The 21,187-nt window shown below is 40.9% G+C and overlaps 1 protein-coding gene across 5 annotated transcripts in view; it reads right to left on the bottom strand.

The window, feature by feature from the left end:
* The window catches only part of ACSL1 (acyl-CoA synthetase long chain family member 1), a 1,450,848-nt gene that overhangs the window by 1,242,299 nt on the left and 187,362 nt on the right, over positions 1 to 21,187 (bottom strand). For all 5 annotated transcript variants that reach the window (XM_044089832.1, XM_044089833.1, XM_044089830.1 and 2 more), the window contains one exon: positions 11,179 to 11,293. In XM_044089832.1, the coding sequence (XP_043945767.1) occupies positions 11,179 to 11,293 (115 nt within the window). The remainder of the gene's footprint in view (positions 1 to 11,178; positions 11,294 to 21,187) is intronic.

Here is a 21,187-nt window from a genome sequence, read left to right as displayed (position 1 = left end):
CTCTGGGAAAAACAAGCCTACTGACAGACTGCGAGCTTACTGAACACACATGAAGTGCACTGGACTGCACAGCTAGAAAGAACTGAAGAGAGTGCTGACAGATGTCCTTCTTATACCATGAAGTCCAGGCAGTCTTGGGATATCCAGCTAGGGATGATAAAATGACTTTGGAAACCAGGCTAGTTGCAGGCTTTTGCATGGCAGGAAGACCCAAGAATCAGTACCGCAACACTGACCATGAAGATCATAAGGAGATCCCTTTTCTCACAATGCTTCATCCATTGTGGTCAACACCATTTTAAAGATTATGGGCATGGAGAAATGCCTAAAAGGCAATATTCTACTCCGGAAGTGACACATCCACAGCAAATCAGCAGAATGGCGTATGAGCATCGTCCAGACATCCTCCAGGAGGAACAGCACAATTCCCCACACACACCATGATTTAAAAACTGAATGCAACAACTGTGCTGACAAATTCTCAGATTACAAAATGGGATGGAAATCTTCCATCCACTATCTAGAGAAGAGTAAAATTCCCACCCCTTGATTTGAAAGTGGTACAGCCTTCTACTGCCTCTAAGGCAGTAGAATTTAGGCCCATTACAACAGATCACAAGAAATTGTCTAAACCACCAAATCAACCATTTCTGGGGAGAACACTAATGGACTCGGGAATGTGTCTTAGAATGATCACATCAAGAACTCACTGGTCTTTGTGATGGTTCAATAAGCTGGACTGAACTCTGAACTGCTTCCACGTATCACCGGCAATCAAAATCCAGTCATAACTGCAATGAAGAAGATGGAAGGGGAGACTGCGGCAGCATGCTGGAGGGCCTTTATCTGGTTGTGTGCCTGCATCTTCCTCTTTTGCCACAAGCAAGGCTTACAAGAAAAAGAACTGGAAGCAGTAGTGGAATGACAAAGATCCTCCAGTGAAGCAACAGCTTGATTCCTTCACAGACCATGTCCTGGGCAACAATGGTCAATAGCATCTACCCCAAGAAATAGGCATGCAGGACCTTCTTCCTGAACTCTTCTTTCAGGGAGGACAGCCTCTATCACTCCATCTTGTAGAAGTGCATTCCAGAACTCTTGGCTCTAGCCAGTGTTAAAGAGGAAGAAGAAATACTGGCAGCATACTGTAGAAGCCATATACACTCAACATCTGAAGGAATATTGGCAGCATACTGTAGAAGCCACATACACTCCACCTCTGGTTCCTCTCAAAAACACTCCACCAGGTACTTCTGTAGTGAAGGAACACTGGCTTGACACCACTCCAATGTTCCTCCCAAGCTCGAGGGCCTCTCCAAAGGTAGGACAGTCCAAATATGAGGCAGGAAACTTATGCTCATTTGTCTGTGATAATGGCCTCAAACCACACTGTTTCCTCTCAGGAGTAATGTGACCTCTCTGCTACAGTTTAATTTTTCCAAATGCTTTTTTTTTTTTTTTATATTCCTTGACAGAAATGAACCCCATTCCTAAATCAGGGCATAATTAAAGTTCAAGAAATCAGTTTTGCTTCAGTATGACGTATGACAAGACTGTTCTTCTCAACACTCACAATGTACCCAAAAATTGCCTTTATTTGCGGTCCATAAGAGCTTACATTTATCAGTAGCATATCTGTAAATGTCGAGCCTTTATTACTCCACTTGCTCTTAATACAACTGGAAAGATGTGTATTCCTATTCCACATTATTCTAGCTTCTGTTCCCAAGTTCTGGTAGTCTACAAATTTATGTCTTTCAGCTCATATCACACTGTAGTCACTAGATGCAACAGTTTTAATGATAATCAAAGCTATTTCCATCTTTCTCTTGAACTACAAAATCCAGTCTGTTTGCTTCTACCTTTGCAGCTGTTGGAATAGGGTGGGGTCCCATTTAATTTCTTCATTTTCAACTATCCCTTTATGGTTCACGTTTGCTGTCTCTATGTTGTAATGTTTACCAAGTCTCCAGTATGAAAACCTTGACATGTTAAGTCTTTCAGTATACAAATCTTCAGTCATGAGCGGTATTGCACCCTGCAACAAGATGTGTAACTGTTTCTAGTTCTGTACCATAAAACCTGCATTTGTCTCACCTCCTGCCTTTTCTATAGATTTTTTGAACTATCTAGTACATAGGTTCATAGGTAGGTACTAGGCTATCTGCCCGAGGGCATTTTTAAGCCTAGCCAGTGTGTCGGCTTTCGCCACACCAATGATTAATTAACTGAGCCTCTGTCAAGCAGAGCCAATGAAGTGATCCCAGGGGTGTATTTTCTGTTACTCATCCACTCGTCATGGCTTCTCTTGAAGAGTGTTAGTGAGGGGCTCTGCCTAATGTAGTTAGGAATTTTGTTCCAAAGCATGGGGAGTCTCTCTGTGACAGGAATCTATCCCTCCAGCATGTTCTATTTATTGTTGTGGCGAGGTTTAGCTCACTAGAGCTCGTGGCTCACAGTGACTTGGATTTCTTTAGGTGGAGCATGTCCATCAATTCTGAGTTGGACATGGCTTTGTAAGTCAGGCAGAGATCACCTCTGAGTAAGCGATATGCCACTGAGTACAGCTGGAGTTTTTTCAGTCGGGTTGCATAGGACATATGTTTGAGGCCAGTAATCCCCTTGGTGAGGTGCTTTTGTGGTCTTTCCAGCTGTTGGAAGCTTCTTGTGAGGTACATCCCAAATGGGGCATTGTACTCTATGATGGGTCTGATGAGTGTCGAGTAGAGGGGCACTATAACCTCTATTTCTAGATGTGAACCCCTTCGTAATTAGATGGGCCACAAAGGATTTCTTAACTACTTTGGCAATATGATTGTCAAAGGAGAGATTACTATCTACCTGGGTCCCCAGATCTCTTATTACCACTTCTGTATTAAGGGGGCTGCCGCCTAAGTGGTAATTCGTGGGTGTTTTGTTTTTCCCAAACGGGATGACTATGCATTTTTTGGAATGTAGCTTGAGGCCATGACTGACACCAGGTGTCTCAGTAAGGCCTTTTTGAATTATGTTCACGTCAGCTGGAGAGTCAATTATGGCTCCCAGTTTGCAGTCATTGGCAAACATGGTTAGCCATAGTCCTCCTGTGTTTGCCTGTACTTCTGAGAAATATATGCCGAACAGTAGGGGTCCCAGAACAGAGCCTTGTAGGACACCACTTCTGACTGATTTAGAGTCGGACCTGGCACCCGCTATTCTTACCGTGTGAGTTCTGTCTGTAAGCCAGTTGGCAAACCATCTTGTGACGTAGAGGTTTATGTTCAGGCTGGTGAGTTTTGATATAATACCAGAGTGAGGAATGGTGTCAAATGCCTTGGCGAGATCAAGGTAGGCTGTGTGAACCACCTTTCCCTCTTCTATGGTCTTGGTGACTGTCTCGAAGAAGTCAACCAGGTTTAGTAGGCATGATCTACCCTTAAAGCCGAACTGGGTCGGGTCAAGTGTTTGGAGGGTCCCAATGTCTTTGTTAATGAGTTCCATGATGATGCGCTCCATAGCCTTGCAGACCAGGCTAGTCAGGCTTATGGGGTGATAGTTACCAGGGTCAGTTGTGGCCCCTCCTATGTGCAGCGGAATTACCGCTGCTGTGTGCCATTCTATGGGCACGTAGCCTGTGGAGAGGCTGAGGTTGAACAACGTGTTTAGGTGGGGGGTTAGTTCATTCTGTAGTTCGTGCAAGACGCAGCCTGGCACACCATCTGGCCCCATTGATGCTGTGTTTTCGGCTTTTGAAAGGGCTGTTTTCACCTGTGCTTCTGTGACTTCCAGGACACTACACTTTTCCGGTATTGTTGTAGGCCCTTTTGAAGGTGAGAGGGAGGTGAAGTTTGCACTGAATCTATCTGCCAGGATGCTGGCAATATCAGTAGGCTCAGTATATTTTGTGCTAATTTGCAGTAGCTCAGAGCATATCTGCGAGTTGCCACTTAGATTCTTGACATAGCTAAAGAAGGCTTTGTGGTTATCTTTTGAATACTTGCCTATTTTTCTTTCGAAGTTCGCCTTGGAAGATTTTATGAGGGACCTTAGTGTCTTACTGATACTGATCAGGGATGTCTTTCCTTCTTGGGATTTGTGTTTTTTCTGAACTAGTTTCCTCCTCCTGTTGTATAACCTGTTTATGGCAGGGATCCACCAGAATGGTTTCCTTCTCTTAGGGGAGTGAGTCTTGGTCTTGCTAGGGATGGCACGATCCATGCATCCTTGTAGGTGCTCACAGAGTGCAATTGTAAAGGATTCTGCATCTTGGGCAGTGTTATCCTTTAGCGTGGGGACTGTGAAACTTACCACCTCTGCCTTAAGTAAGGTGAAGTTTGCTTTAGAAAAGTTTTTCACTGTGGTTTCCTTGGTTGAGGGTGGTGGTGGGGTGTGGACATCCAGGGTGATTAGTTTATGGTCTGATAGTGACGGACTGACCTCCTGTACGAAACACCTGTCGCCCATGTTGGTGATGACCAGGTCCAATATGTTGTGGCCTCTGGTAGGGGAGTTTACCAGCTGATCCAGGGCATTTGAGTTGATAAATTCCAGGAGCCTGGGAGTTTGTACTCAAGTAGTTTTCCCAGTTAATGGTAGGGTAAGTGAAATCGGCCAATATCAGGGTGTTCGGTAGGACCTTCATGTTTTCCAGTGTCTCCAGAAAGGCGGAGTGGTGGTCCTGGGTTATGGAAGGTGATCTGTAGCAGGCCACAATTTGCATTGCAGATTTGCCCGATGTTAGTTGCACATGGATGATCTCAGAGGTATCATGCTGCACCACTAACCTGGAGGTGTGAGTATCCTTGATGAATATGGATACATCCCTTCCTTTTGTGTTACGGTCCGTGTTCTGTGGCCGAAATGTGTGGTATGAGTTGTAGCCCAGTAGTGCTGGAGTGCCCTCTGGAGCCTTGAACCAGGTTTCAGTTACCGCACAGATGTCGAAGTTCTCCATACTTAGGAGTGCTTCGAGCGCATGCATTTTGAGATTTAAACTCCTGGCGCTGAGTAGCATAACCCTCATTTTTTTACTTGTGCTATTTACGGTGGTGGGTTTGAATTATGAGCCTTGCCTAAAAAAGGCATTATGGGGGCAGCAAGAACCTTGGCCAGTATTCGAAAGCCAAGGGGTGACAGGTGCAAGCAGTCCCTTGTAAAGCAACACAGCTTGTCGAGCATGTCATCCCACGCCGACAAACACTGGATCCCCCTTTGACTGACACCAGAAGCTTAGCCAATTGTTGAAATTGATCATTTTTTCTTTATACTGAGGTATCATTCTTGGCGAGGGCAGGATGCTACTCAGGGTCAGGGTCATACCCACCTGGGCTACATGATCAGAGAACTCGTCCATGTCTCTTTTCATGTAGTCCAGGGGAGGTACATTTCAGGTCATTCACACCAACATGAACAATGACAGAGTCATATTTGTACTTGTTCTGGAGTGACCTGAGTGCTTGTGTTATGTGGCGGATTCTGGCTCCCAATAGGAAGCTAATAGTAACCTTCTCCTTGTCCAGCCTAGTGAGTGGGGTGTCAGTGTGCCTATTACTAGTGTGTTAGGTACGTTATTTCGCCTTAAGGGCTGTGATTGTGCGGCACATTGATTTTGTGTTTAATGTATTGTCTGGTTTGTGATGGGAGGTGCAGGTTTTGTGGGTGTCTGCTTTGGAGCTCTCTGATGCTTTTGCAGGTTTTTATTTAGAGCCTCCGAGTATGATTTAGTGTATTTATGTGTATTTTTTGCCAGTGCTGGTTTAGTAGGTCTATGTGAGGCTGGAGGTGTGGTGCAAATGTTAACCTTCTCCTCATGACTGACTGTTCCAGTCTTGGGTGGAGAGACCTTAGCCTCCAGTTTGCCTGTATAATTGCATCTCTCGCATATGTTAGTGTTTTGTGGTAGGAGAGAGCTGTCTGTGTACATGAGGCAGTTGTAACATTGCCTCAGGATACCCAGATTCACCAGCTGGACTGGACAGTACACCTGAAGTTGCCCTTTGCTCATGCCTGAATAGTAGGGTGAGGTGCTTGGTTGGTGAGGGGTGGATAAAGAGCCTTGTCCTGCTGGGTAGTCAAGTGTCGGGGTATATTAGTGCTTGCTATTAGGTCTGAGCAAGTGCTGGACTGTGGGATGCTTTTTGAGTGCTTAGGTTGACAGTTAGACTAGTTTCAAGTGAAAAACTGAGAGGAGACTTAGTGGAGCCGGGAATAATTTAATCCTAGCTAACCAGTGCTGCCCAGTGCACAAAACCGTGCAAACACGGTTTTTAAACTAACTTCTGGGCTGGAGCCACTCCTCCAGGGACAGATGGCTGCTCAAAGTTCCCCTCTCTCACAGGTGAACAGAGAAACTTCCTTCTATCCAAGTAAGGTATGGGCAACTCAGAAACTTGTAACACAGCCCTGAATTCAGCACTAGCCTGAAAACTGGACTATACTAGCTTAGAAAGGTGGGAAACCAGAACTTTTTTTTTTGTTGAAAAGATAAGGCAAAAACAGTAAAAAGTACACTTAAAACAGCTTTAAACGACTACAAGCGATCAGAAAAGGCCATCACACTTTAGTGTGTAGCCTACAACAGTTAATTTAAACAAAAAACTTTTTAAAGTGCAGGCAGTCAAATAAGTACAATATGTGAAAAAAAAAACAAGCTTTTAAATCACAATAAGTACTGGAAAAAAAAATCAGCATTTAGGCGGAAAACAGTTAAGTACGGCAAGAAAATACAGAAAACTGATGCTCAATCACTCCAAATTCTCTCTTTTAAGCTAGAAGGCTTGTATCAGTTTAAGGCTTTCTAGTGCTTTCCAGTAGGTTAGTTACAGGAAAGATGGGAAACAAGTGCAGATGTGGTCTTTTAAACCAGAAAGTTCAAAGAGATGGACAACTTCCCAAATGATCAATAAACTAGAATTCCTGGGCTAAGAACCACTCCTCTTGTGGTAGGCAGGCTGCCTAGTACTTACCACTCCCACTGATAAGCTAGAAGGCTGCACTCCAACACAAAGGCTTGGGGGGCTCAGAAGCTTACATACCGTCCTGGATACAGCACATCTGTACCTGGACTAGACTAGCTCATTATCCTAGACTGCTAATATAAACTTTTAATCTTTTGGTTTAAATTCACCCCATCTAAGCCATTCACAAGACAACTGTTGGTCAAGACGCAGCTGTTCCAGCAGATCTCTAAATTCTTTCTATAATTGTGATCTTTCCATTTATCTTTTTGCTTCCTGACCCAGTTTCTTTGTATTCTTTAATTTTCTGCACTTTCTGTTGATACCTGGTTTTTGTCTACTTTTGCTTGAATTTCCATGCATACTTTTTCCCTAAAGGCTACTGCTAACCTAAACAAAGATGTCATATCTTGGACTTACTTTGTTCATGTTTTAGAACTTTTAATCCGTTTGAATCTTATGATGGCAATGAATATGTATGCAATCCCACAATCACTGACCTACATACACAGAAGATTTCAAGGAGGCCTATGGCTCCTTCAGACCAAGGGATATATAAATTTTGGCAAACATTTGTTCTTGTGTACCATTTGATGGCATGGAGCAATTTTAGGGTTTTCTATCAAGCTTATCCAGCTCTTTTTGTGGAGAGTCAATCACCCCAAAGCTGCAAGCTAAAGCAGAAAGTGCAAGACTATTTATAGCTTGAACTTTATTCCTACATTTCAAAGCAGTTTTCAATATTAATTTTAGTCCTCTAAAATATTCCTTAACGGGCTCTGTTCTCATTTTCACGCTGTATTGTTTCCCTTCATCTATTCCAAGATAACTATATTCCTTTTGATCCAAATCTTTTGTATCCCATTCCTACCCAAGTTTTAAATTTTCTCGCACCTTCAATTTCCCTCAGTTAAAATGTTTTTGCACATTTGTCAAGACCAAATGACATTCCTTTGTCATCTGACAACCTCTAGTTGCTCTTTCAGGTATTTATCTGATGAGTTATACAGTTTTAGGTCATAGCAAAAAGTAGACAAAAGACCCTTTCACTTAATTTTCTTGGAGTCAGACTGAATCTGTGACCTGGGGTTTGAGAACAGCATAATGGATTGAGTGCAAGACAAATTAATGGTGATAAAGAATCACCCTGAAATATCCACGATGGATTTTCATACACTGGATAGCAATTTGTCCTTTTTTGTGATTCAAATGCAAAGTGGCTTGCACTGCTTCACAGAAAATGCAATAACATTTACCAATGTGGTACTGATCTTGCACATCTGTAAGCATTCTACAATCCAGGAGTGAGAAATACAGTAAAATGCTTTTTGTAATATATCCATACCATAATGAAATTCCTGTTCTTTTTACAATTCTCCAATATGGCTACTGGTATCTAGGAGCTGGTGCTCCACCAATCAACACCTGACATTGGCAGACAGTACAGTGCTGTTCACACCAAATTCTAATAGCCTGCAACTATAAACCAACAACTCAATCTCTGATCACATATCAAACTAGACGTTTCACCTTGAAGTTCAAGCAGAAAGCAACTCAATGAACACCCCACAACTAAAACTTGTCACCCTAACCAGAGCTGGGGGGAGAGGGGCTGCTGGTCCAAGAGGATTCTATCCACCATAGAACCTGCATTCTTACAGACCCCAAAATAAGGAATTAAAAAGATAAAGGGTGTAGATGCAGATTCTTGACTGACCAGAGGTAACAATGGATTTTTCCTATGTGAAGTCTGGCCAGGAGTCACAAGTATCATAGAAGCTATGTACACCACACTTCTGAAAATATCAAGGCATATATCTGGCTTTGATTGGAAAAATGCAGGAAGGACATTTGAAATAGCTCTACTTTGTATGGCGAAAGAAATGCTCTTCCCAGGGTAGAATCCAACAGACATCCCAGGAAAGCAACTTTGTGAAAAGGGATGAGAGGGGATTTCAGTAAGTTCATTTGAAAATCCAGAATGAATAGGGGATTTTGAAGACTTGCCAACAACTCTTACACTAGAAAGAGGACGTACATATGTAAGACAACTGTTCAAATATGGAAAGATGAATGCTGTAAAGTCTGTAATAAGCAATTTATTAGGGCCAGACACTTTGTAAATACCCTTAGAATATTACATAGTCCAAAGGATGACAGAACTGATAATGTGAGCCAGATACAAAAAATATTAAAACACATCTGAAATGCTTACTAATAGGAATGTGATGGTAAGCATATTTTAAATCTAGCATTACCAGGAAAGATAGAAAAGGAACAAGAGTAAACAAGGTCAGTGGAAATAACATGTTGAACGTTGGGATCTTGACAAAAAGAAAGAGAAAAGAGAAGGCTAACACAGTCATCCATTCTTTTCTTGGCACCAGGATAATCCTTGAATAAAAGCATATGCCCATTTGGCAGGCAACCAATGGTACAATGATTCCATGACCACTTTTGTTCCACGACTGGAGTAAACTGGGATAACTTGTTTACTGGCAAGGAGGAAGCCCCTGGATTGGAATGGGAACTCCAAGTGCATCCCCAATGAATGACTGAGAGCTCACTTATTTTAAAGAATCTGATGCTACAATGTCTGGTAAAGACTCAGAGAGAATGACTACCAGTGCATTTTACATTTGCAGCCTAGGACAGTGAAGGAGGAAGGTGGAACCGGAAGAGGCCAGCAGTCATGCTGACTTTTTGGACTGTCCTTAATTTTGAGCGGCTTGCTCCTTTTTAGACACTTCATGCCATTATTTATGAAAATACTGTTTCGTGGCAAATTGATGCTTGAATTATTTGAAAAAGGGAGCAGAAGTTGAAGGAATTGTTTTTATTTGCCTTAAAAAAAGGTTGGAAGATTTGGATCACCCCCTGAATCAACTTTCCTCTCATTAAATTTCTTAAGCACCTCAGAAGTTGAAGGGTCAAACTGAACTTCTTGTCCATGAGAATTTAAAATCTCAGTTTTAACGTCTTCAGGAAGACTGAGAATGGAGCCAAGCAAATCTTTTTATAACTGACCCAGAAACAGCATCATCCCTGGAGGCTGTGTCAGTAGCATTACAAGAACATTTAAGACAATGTTTAATTACATTAGAGGTTGACAGTAAAGACTCCTTCAAAAATGAACTTCATAAGAGTGAAAGTCAAGTTAACTTTTTCATGTTCTCAACAGACAGAGGAAGAAAAGAAAAACATAAGCATGGCAGTTCAAAATTCTAAATGCTAAAGTGAAGAATAAACTTTCTTCCTAAATGTGTCAAAAACTTTCTCATCCTTGCCAGAGAGAGTGGCATTAGCAATTTGTCTAGCAGACGCAGTTTTTGGATAGGGAAATCACCACACTGTGTTTTAGAGTAAGAAAAGTATTTTTAGAGTCTGAGGTACTCTGTATAGCATCTCAGGACTTCCAAGGGACAGGAGGCTGACTGTCCAACTATGCTGTCAGAAAATTATTCTCTAAAGCACATAAAACATGAGGAACAGCTGCAGACTTGCATAGCAAATCGTAATAACCTTTACTGGGCAATAAGAATTTATTTCTGATCCCACTGGAAAAAAACTCTTTCATCTTAAAGTATCAGAAAAGGAAAGGTCATCTGGAGAGATGTTTGAAGTGATGCTTTCCTCAGAATGAGAATGTTCAGGCTGAAGAAAATCTTTAAACACAATATTCTCTCTCCAGTCATTGCTCTTCTGACGAAAAATCTGAGAGAGAAAGAACTATTTTCTTTCATGAAGAGGCAAGTAGGTAAAATAAAAGCAGAAATTATCTCCTTAGAAAAATTTCCCTGTCCACTGAAACAGAAATAGGAGCAGTCAAGGTTTTTTTTTTTCTTTGCTAGGGAAATTCCCTGGAAAAGAGCCAACAAAAAGCGGTCATGCTACCCCTGGATCAGGTTCCCTTTCCAGGCTATGTAGTAAACCTTCTCCCAAGACCAAAAAAAGTGTTTCTCCCTTGCCCAAGAGGGCAATCACTCAGCCGCAGAGGACATTCTGCGGTCCATAGTGGATGTGGGTGCATCCCAAAGATATGACACATGAAAACTGGAGATTCTCTAAACTTATAGCTGTGTTTGCATGTTGCATTAGCTTCCCTGTCTTGTTCTAAGTGGTGGAATAGATTTTGACTGTTCCCATAAACCTGAAATGGATTAAGCAATTAAATGGAGAATGACGAACAAAAATCTATAACGTACCAAAGTGCCATTAACACCCAGAAAGAAAAAATACTTACTTGATACCAGCTTGCCTCTTTGGAAGACTTCATACAGTGTGCGAGCATCATCGTAATAGTAGGACACAAGTTGGTCACCATTAAGAATTACACTTTTACGAGCATGCTGAGAACCCTTAGGAAAAAAAAAAAAAAGAAGGATGCAAAAGTTAAGTAGAAATTCAGGACTTTTTGAAAGGAACAATGCTAATTTTTAACATATGCAAGATTTTGCCGAAAACATGAACACAGAAGTGCCCTACAGCCAAATCAAATTATCTGTATATACTTACGAGTAACTTGTAAGACACTACAGCCAAGAAATATACTGCAATTACTTAACAGTAATTAGAAATGGAAAGTGCAAAAAATGATGCAAGAATGGTTAAGAAACTTAAATGCTGTGACATGAAGCACCCAGTGAAATACTTTAAAGCTGTTAATTCCCATTTATCAGTTATGTTTTTAGAAGTGGTGAAATTTAACAGGCTAAACTGCTCATTAGAAATGTTCATGGCTAGTTTTAAAAAACACACTCAAGTGTTTCAGTAAAACCCAACATGTGAATACCTTTTCTAATCTCTTATTTCAGCATTAAAAGTCTTGCCAATAAAGTCTAGGTTAAGAAACACCTAAACAAAGTGTGAAACACTGAAATGAGATTATATACTACATAGGGATTACTTAATAAAAGTATGTACACCTTACTTGCAGCATAGCTTACATTCTAAAATAAGATAAAGGTCAGATGGTGCTGTACTGTGATGTACTTCACATGCAGAAATTCTGACATATTAGTCATTCCACTACATGCATCTGCTACTGCTTAGCAATGCTGAATATCTGCGAAAAACAGTGAAAAACTCTGAATATGACTGATCATCAATAAAAAATCTCCTCAATGCAAAGCAAGTCATTCACCTAAACAATGTTTCCTTAAGGTTTAGCCAATCTGATGGTGTACTGCGATAAAGCCCTGACTACGACAAAGACGACCCAGGTTCGATTAGCATCTCAGGCAATTGATGGGAGTGGCAGGGACAGCTGTGAATGACTGTTTGGGGGAGGGGGGTGTTACATGAGTGTCTCTAGACAATGAACTCTGATGGAGGTCAGGGACATGGCCAGAAAAGGTGTGGCCAGCAAAGGCAGTGGGACTTGGCTGAGCTGCTGCAGAGGCAAGGCAATACACTGCAGATCCCCATATTGCACCCCCCCCCCAAGGCCGTACCACACTACCACATGGGGGCATGGAGGAGCGGGTAGACATGGGGTGGATGGGGTAAGAGGGCTGAGCTGCTAATAATGAAGTGGGGGGTTTCTTGTGGCTTCCTAATTCTAGCTTGTGCATTCACTACATGGACCTAGACCTTACTTTATGAATGACCTTCAAGCTTTCAGTGCAGCTTGGAAACAACCTTCAAGTCTGGAATCTCCAGATGCTATTTTATGATTCTGCGCAGAGAACCAACGGTTTACTGTTGAATCCTTGAAACTGCATAGGTTGACCGGTCAACATGGTCAACCCGAAATCCTGAATCCGGAACAGTGAAATTATGGCCAGGTTGAAACTGAATACATCGACACCTGTAGTTCGATGTATTCGACATAGCAGGAGGTGATGTCAGTCATCCATGCTATGCACCTTAATGTACCATGACATTCCACAGTCAATGGTACAAGTGTTTTATTATTTTGCACCCCCCCCCACAGCCCCTGCAAATTATATATACCAACTCAGAGATCGAACTACAGTGAGGAAATGGGCTAATTCCCTGTTAGTCACTGAGCCACGATCTCAGTGCACAATGGCAAACTCAGATACTCGAACTACACTACCCATTCACTGTATTGTAGTTGATGTATTTTGAGTCTGCATTCTGTCCATTGGGAAAACTGTCTTTCAACCGCATGCCAGTTGACAGCAGTGACTTCAAGTATTCAACAGTAAACCGAACACACGAGTAAGAATTTCACCGCCCCTACCCCGATGACAAACTGATGACAAAAACTAGAAATGGAAGCTCCAACAATGACCCTATACCATGCACCCATTTTTCTGATTTTAAACTAATGTGCTGAATCCAACTTATAGTACCTTACAAACAATTTATGCATCACAGTGACAAATCTAATTATATTTTTCCAGCCTCCCCATCCACCCACGGCTATACCATTTGCAACACAGCCCATACCATTATCTTTAGCAAACAAATTCTACAAATCCTCCTTTCTCGACTTTGCAAAAGGTCCACAGGTGTGTACTAAGCTACCAACCACTGGGGTCATTTGAAGCCTAAATATGCATCCCAAATTAACAAGTTCTGGTACCCCTTGTTGCATAAGCAAGGGTTTGGAAATGAAACATTTACAAGCAGTGGCCTGGGAAATGAACCATCTTCAGGATGCCTGTGTCCACTGGAAACAGGTACCAAACCAAGGAATAATTTCTGGTTCCAGTGAAGGGGCAGCCTCTGGGGTACATACCTGTATCTCTAGCAGGTCCGTTTTACATCACAAGCAAGGTTTAAGTCTTTAAAATTAGTATTTCTGGTGCTGTTGGTTTTGCAGATATGAAGGAAGTCCTTCCAAGTGCGGTCTAAAGGTGCCTCGTATGCCTGGCATTTTCTTTTTTAAACACCTTTACTGAATTATCACTTGTAACAAGGGCATATTTACATTTATACAAAATTAATCAAAACTGTACTAAATCACATTTACAAACATTATAATTCACATATATTGCTACATATCATATAAACTAAGCAATACTACATAAATTATTCAATTCCTGCCCCCCCATTTTTAAAGCAAGAAATATCTTTATTAAACCATCACTTATGACGCAAGCAATCATACATCTATATAAATGAAAAAAAATCACACCAACACAGTCCTAGTTGCAAGCATTTGGCATTTTACATCACAAACCATGCTGACACACTCAGTTGTAAACATTATAGATCACTTACCTACCCAATCATTTTCAAACTTTACATAACTCATGTAAGTCCAGACCTTCTTTTAAACCTCATTCCTCCCCCGTATGTATAGTTCCCATAATTCCCATTTTTGCTCCTATGTAGTTTGCTCCTAGCCTTTTCTAAAGATTTCAATTCCAGCTGTTTTATCTCTGTTACTATATTCACTACTTCTACTCTACTACAGTTGATTTATACTTTCATTTCCTTTTTCTAGTAATTGCTTTTTTGGCAGCCACCATAATTAGACACAGTAAAGCCTTACCATATCTAGGCAATTCAGATTCTGTGTCATAGCTAAAAAAATAATCTCTCTCATTACACCAATCTGCCGACTCAACATCTCAGACAGTGCATCCCATAGGGAATCCTTAAATTCCACCAACTTACCGCACTTCCAGAAAAATATGTTCCCAATTACCTTTTTCTTCCCTGTCACACCTCCAACAGTTGCGGTCTACCTGAGAAAAAATTCCCTGGAGTCTACTTCGGGTATAAAAATATCTATGTAAACATTTCCCAGCAAAAATCCTAAATCTTCTAGATTTTGTTGCACATTTGTCAGACATACATATATCTTCCCACTGTTTCTTTGTGAATTGCTTATCCAATCTTTATTCCCAATCCTTTCTAACCTCCTCCAACTAATTCTTATGGTTATCATGCAATATTTTATATGCTTTACTAATTATTCATTTTTTGATGGCAGTTCTGTTCTACATTCTGCTAAAAACTCTACCAGTGCCAGTCTTTCATTTAGGATCCCCCTATTTCTTTATCTTTGCCTATACTCTAAAATCAATCCTTGGCAGATGTGACAGTGTGAGGTACTGCCAGCTGTATTGGGAGAAGTGAGGCAGTGCATGTGTGCCATATGCCAGCATGACTGGCTGCAGTTTTCTAAATAATCTTGAGTCATTTGACTGTCACATTAATTTGTACAGATGCTTGCATTAAAATGTATTTGTAAAAGCTGCTTATGTTAAAAAATGTTGCAACAGAATCTTAAGAGTTCTGAATGTGAACTGTGCCAGAGTCAGGTGACTAGACGTGATGAAATTCTAGAACCAGCTGAAGGACAGAACTCTGGCAGCAGCAGTTTGTTTTTCTTTGGAATCGGATATAAAAGAGCTATGTCATTTATCACAGTTCAGTAGTGACTCAGTTGTTCAGTAGTTGTTAGTTGTACAGTTTAGTGCATGGAGTAAATCATCTTGTCTTGTGGAAGTGAGCATCTCAGCAGTACATCTTGGCTTGCAATATTAAGTGAGTTAACCTGGGACAGATTCTCTCTAGTTTAGTTAGGAAATGTACCATGAGATTAGTTTGGAATTTCTTTTTCTGCATGTGAAAATTCTATCCGGCTGTGTTATTTTATATTTCCTGTGACTGAAAACTCTGATGATTATTATAACTAAATAATTATAACTAAATATTAAGTAGTTAACATTTGTTGACAAGGAAAGTCCGACTAGGACAGAGCCTTTTTTCAACAGAGGCCATGAGAGAAACGTTCAACACACGTCTTTGGAAAGTGGAAGGAAACCGGAGTACCAGAAGGAAACCCATGCAAACGCAGGGAGGACATGCAGACTCTGCACAGAAGGCACCCCAGCCAAGAATCAAAGCAGACAACCTCTTGTTGTGAGGAAACGACGTAACCCACTGCACCAAGTATTTTCCCATTTTCTATTTTTATCCATTATTAGATATTTTTATACCTTTTCATTGTGGCTGGTCTTTTGGTGAATACTTGAAATATCCTGAGAGTACCTGTGCTTATCTCAGTGTCTGTGGCCACTCCGAAAAGCCTTACTGCTTTGGTCACACTCTACCATTTATATCAGTATTAATTTGATGCTGTGTAATTGGTTACCCCTTGTAAGAGCCTTAGAGTATTTGGCTGGTGGCAGCTACCCTGTAATCTGGAAAGAGGAAACACAGCTGGTGAATTTGTGTCAGCCTTTCCCAGGTGTGTGTGTCTGTGTGTGTGTGTGTGTGTGTGTGTGTGTGTGTGTGTCTGTGTGAAAAATCAGATATTGAAATGTGTGCACCAAATACATGGAACTGGGACACAGTGCCCATGGTTGACCTTGCTTGGGATCTGTAGAGAGAGAGAGTCTTGTCCAAGTGCAGTATGTTCCCTGTGTGCTCTTGGGGGAAACTGTGTGGGATGCAGACAGTTGCATTTGAAATAATGTGTATATCTATGTCCTGTTTTTAGTGACCGCCTCTCACTGGTGAGGATTAGGGCTCCTTGATTGCTGGTCTGGTATAAAGATGGGTGCATAGTCGCAACATGGAAGTCTATCTCTAGCCTGCAGTCCAACTAAATACTTGGTGTCTTCCCATTTTATCATCTTTCCTTTTCTAGTTATTTGCTCCAAATACCTTGGGCCCCTTACCAGTTTTCTCCAAAATATTCCAGCCCCATCTTGCCTACTGTCTACATCCCTAACTGCAGTCATCCCTATTGGCGGAATCTCCTTTCTCCATTCCAGTGTTGGCGTAGTTCTTAGGATACTTTCCCTACATTACAGATATAAAATTCTGTATGATGACTGTTCTTAAAGGCCTGCATCCAAAATTCCAGTCTCCTCGTTTCTTGAGCTTCCCCCTATTTCATCATCCCTTTCCACTTTGAATTATAGTGTTCTGCTTGTGCTATGTACAGGAGCCTTAACTGTGTAGCTCTGAAATACCCCTTCAAATCAGGTAAAAATCCACCCTGTTCTACTCGAAGAATCAGCTTATCCCCATGACTTAATATATACAATCACCCAACAAGTAAACCAGCCAGTAATATATAAAACTCCAAGTAAAACAAAACACAATATTGCAGCAGGAAGCACGGCACACTGCAATACTGTGTTTTGTTTTATCCCCATGACTCTTGTCAGCTTCCCCTCTCAGATAAAGGAAAACATTTTAACTGTTTGTATCTTACTATCCATATCCATATAGCAAAGCTTCCATTTTTATAATTTTTGTATTATCTGTCTCTTCTAACATATCCTTAGCTGCTAAACCAGAATCATTTAATCCATATTCCTAAATGCTTCATTTTATCATGTCCCCATAAATATGTACATTGCTGAACCAATTCATATGGGAATAAATAATTTACTGCTATTTCCTTTGTTTTAGGTTCATTAATTGTGTATCCAAAAAAGATTTTAAACTGTCTCAAAATGTTCATAGGTTGGTACTAGGCTATCGGCCCTAGGGCCTATACAAGACTAGCCATAACAATTCTTTGGCTATTTCTTTCCACAATATTTACTTCCCTGGACCCCTGTCTAGCAGGACGACTGATGTGATCCCCGGGGTGAATTTCCCATCTCCCATCCAATCGTCAAGGTTCCTTTTGAAAAGGGCCAAAGAGGTACTCTGCTTGACATGTATGGGCAGTTCCACAACACTGTAATGTCTTTCTGGTTTTCTCAGGTATAAAAATATATCTGCAAACAGAACCAGCTTTTCTTGGCTACCATACCAATTATATCCTTGAATTTCTGAGTCTCTTATTTTCTTTGCCAATGGTTCTAAATATAATGCAAATAACGGGGAAAGAGAAGACCTCTGCCTGGTTCCTCTGCTCATGCAGAAATTATCAGAGAGGAAACCACCCACTTTAATTTTTGCCTCCAATCCCTCATATATTCTCCTAATCAACATTATAATTTTTTTAGGAAATACAAATGCTTCCATTGCCCTTCTCAAAAGTCTCAGCTGACTCCGTCAAATGCTTTCTCTGCATCAAGATCCACCAACAACAATGGTATTTTCTTACATTCGGCTTCCCCTGGATGATCAATGTTCTGTTAATGTTGTCAAATGTTTGCCTCACATCCACAAAAACACACAGATCCATACCTATCAATTTTGGCATTACTTTTGCCATTCATTTAGCCATTACAGACATGAAGACTTTATAATCATGGTTTAGTATTGAAATGGGCCTGTATGAAACTGGATCTGATGGCTCTTTACCTGCTTTGGGTATTACAGCTACTACTGTTTTCTTCCAGGATGGTGGCACTTCTCTTAAAGATCTGGAAGGTTTTTTTTAACAATATTTTATCCGTTTTTTTCCCTCCTAGCTTCCAAACTTTCACAGGATTACCATCTATTCCTGAGGACCTTCCTGCAGACTAGTTACACATCATAAATTTTCTTATCTCTTCCTATCCTGACTGTTGGTAATTGAGCCTCATCTACCTCTAATCCTGGCATATTTAATTCTTCCTAAACATTTCCATCTGTATATTTTTGAGTTACTTATTTCTCTGCTTTATACAGACTTTCACAGAATTTCCAAAATATTTCTAATATTGCTACAAAATCTCGTTACCTTCCTTGTTATAGGTGCTCTAAGTTTGGTGACAACCCTTTCTATAGGCCTTCTCTTGCCCGAGTCATTGTGCTAAAAGTTTTTGTGCTCTGTTATCAAAAAACAGTTGCTTAACAGCAATCTTTCTAATCTCATGTATATTATCGAAGTAATCTCTTATTTTCTGCTTGGCATTCTGCAGTTGATCCTCCGCTTGTTCTGCGAGACTCCCCCATTCTGCAATACTTTAACATTGTCAGTCCCTCTAAATAATTCTTAATACTTAACCATAGCTCCTTTTTATTTCCACCTATTTTTAAACTCCACTTTAATTTGATCCCACTCCCTAGCTATATTTTCAGAAGTAATTTCTATTCTCTTGGATAGCTCCTGAAAAATCTCCACTACTCATTCCTTAAATTCCTCTTTCAACACAGGTGGGAAAGCACCAGTGTCTCATTTTAATTTCATTACCCTGTGTTTTTGTTTTAATTATTGGCACAATCTGCAACAGTTATTGGGTGTGCATCAAGACCTTCAATTAAATGCATATGTTCATGTGAAATGTAAATTCTGTCTAGCCTAGCCCAGTTTTTATACCTTGGGGAGTATTATGTAAATTCCCTGCCAAATCCTGTTACTGAACTCGCATCTTCCATGCTAAAATATTTTCATAAATTTCTACAAAAATCTCCCCTCCTTTGTTATACTTTACCTTCTGGGCCAACCAGACACATGTTCACTGCTGCAAATCAAATTCCAGCCCCCACTTATAATATTCCTTGTGGAGAACTGATTTTATCCAGAATTTTCTTAAACTCCATTACAGCAGTTTTAGGTGGAATATAAATACATGCCTAGTGTAATTCTTCTCCCTTGTCAGTAGTCCCTTAGCACTACAAATCCGCCATTATTGTTTTTATCCTGTTTTATCACTACTTTAGCTCCTCTTGCAATTAATATAAGTACTCCTCCTTTCCTCTTCCCCAGACATTCTGCTAAATAACCATCCTGAAAACCTTTATCAAATTCACATGTTCAGTTCCTTCCAAGTGTGCCTCCTGTAACACAGCTATTTGCACGCTACATTTTTTAACATAGTTCACTATTCTTTTTTGTATTTATCTGTGACACCATTGACATGTTAAGACATTACAGAAAACATCTTCTTTCAGCTTTTTTCAGTTAGGGGTCACCACAGTGGATCACCTGTCCGCTCATGATTGGCAGTGGAGTTTATATGGTGTAGAGTTGCCAGCCCGGTGCCCAGCCTTACACAGAAGGCACACACACGCACACACTCATGCCTAGGGCCAATTTAGAGTGTCTAATCCACCTACAGCATGTCTCTGGGATGTGGGAGGAAACCGGAGCACCCAATGGAAACTCGCGTGACCACAGGGAGGACATGCAGACTCCGCACAGAAGGCACCCCAGCAGAGGATCGAATGGGAGAACCTCTTGCTGTGAGGCAGCAACGCTAACCGCTGCACCACCGCAGCCCCCCAACATCACAGAAAGCATCATTGCATTAAATTATTGCCACCTTTTACCCAAAACATCTTTTTTGTTAAATATCGAATGCCAGCTTTTGTGTTATATGCATACACTCCTTGGCAGGTTGAACATTGCTATAGCGGTTTCTTGTCATATCCATTTGAGCCCACATCTTACAAAACTTTGTTTTATTTAAAGCCTTCAAACAAAAACACAAAAAAATGAATATCCCCTAAAACCTATTAATTTAATACTAACACACAACTATGTGCATCTTCAAATGTTGAAATTTTGCCCTCTTAATAGGAACAGATGTCCCAAACTGGCAGCCACACAGACAAAAAAGTAGTTATGTCCTCACCATAACGTTCCATCTGAGTAGGTAACTTCATTTGTCAACCTGTGGGTATCGGATCCGAATCTGATCAGAGCTGGCAGCTTTATTCAGCTAAGATCCGAGCTCCAAGCTCCTCCCCCTACCCATAACCCCCTGCCATCCCTCTCTGTCCTCAGATCGAGTTTGCTATAGTATCATAGAATACTACAAATAAAGGATCAGCTAAACATCCTAACCTGATGTTATTTGGCACAGGAAGCAGAAAGATCCTAAAGGATGAACTACAGGTTAGGTGGACAGAGGGGGGGTGGGGCGGGTTGATTGCTGACAAATGAAGTTACCTACTCAGATGGAACGTTATGGTGAATACATAACTTCTTTATCTGAAGTAGTTAACTTCATTTGTTCATCAACCTGTGGGACACAGTCCCCAGCTACCAAAAATTTGGGAGGTCCTCATGGAAGAATATTCCGGAGCACTGCAGAGCCAAAGGACGCCCTCCCTCTGGAAATTATGTCCAACTTGTAATGGGTAATAAAAGTATGGGATGAAGCCCAAGTGGCTGCTGAACAAATGTCAACCAAGGACACTCTGGACCAAAAGGCAGCAGAAGTGGAAATCGATAGAGTAGAATGGGCGTGAACTCAGACAGGTTCTGGTCGGTCAGAACTCTTATATGCAAGAAGTATACATCGGGAAATCCATCTGGACAATGTAGCTTTTGACACAGGTTTACCCAAAAAGGGTTTAGCAAAGGATACAAGGAGTTGCTCAGATTTCCTATGTTCAGCAGTCCTGTGTAAATAGAACTTCAATTGTCTGTGCACGTCCAAAGAATTTAATTTGTATTCACCTTTGTTATGATAATTTGGGGGAAAAAA

The sequence above is a fragment of the Protopterus annectens genome, chromosome 12.part0 (genome assembly GCF_019279795.1).
Source record: "Protopterus annectens isolate FY-2018-M chromosome 12.part0, PAN1.0, whole genome shotgun sequence".
In the NCBI taxonomy this organism is placed as follows: Eukaryota; Metazoa; Chordata; order Ceratodontiformes; family Protopteridae; genus Protopterus; species Protopterus annectens.
Note: the sequence above shows the minus strand (reverse complement) of the source record. Positions and strands in the feature narration are given on the sequence as shown.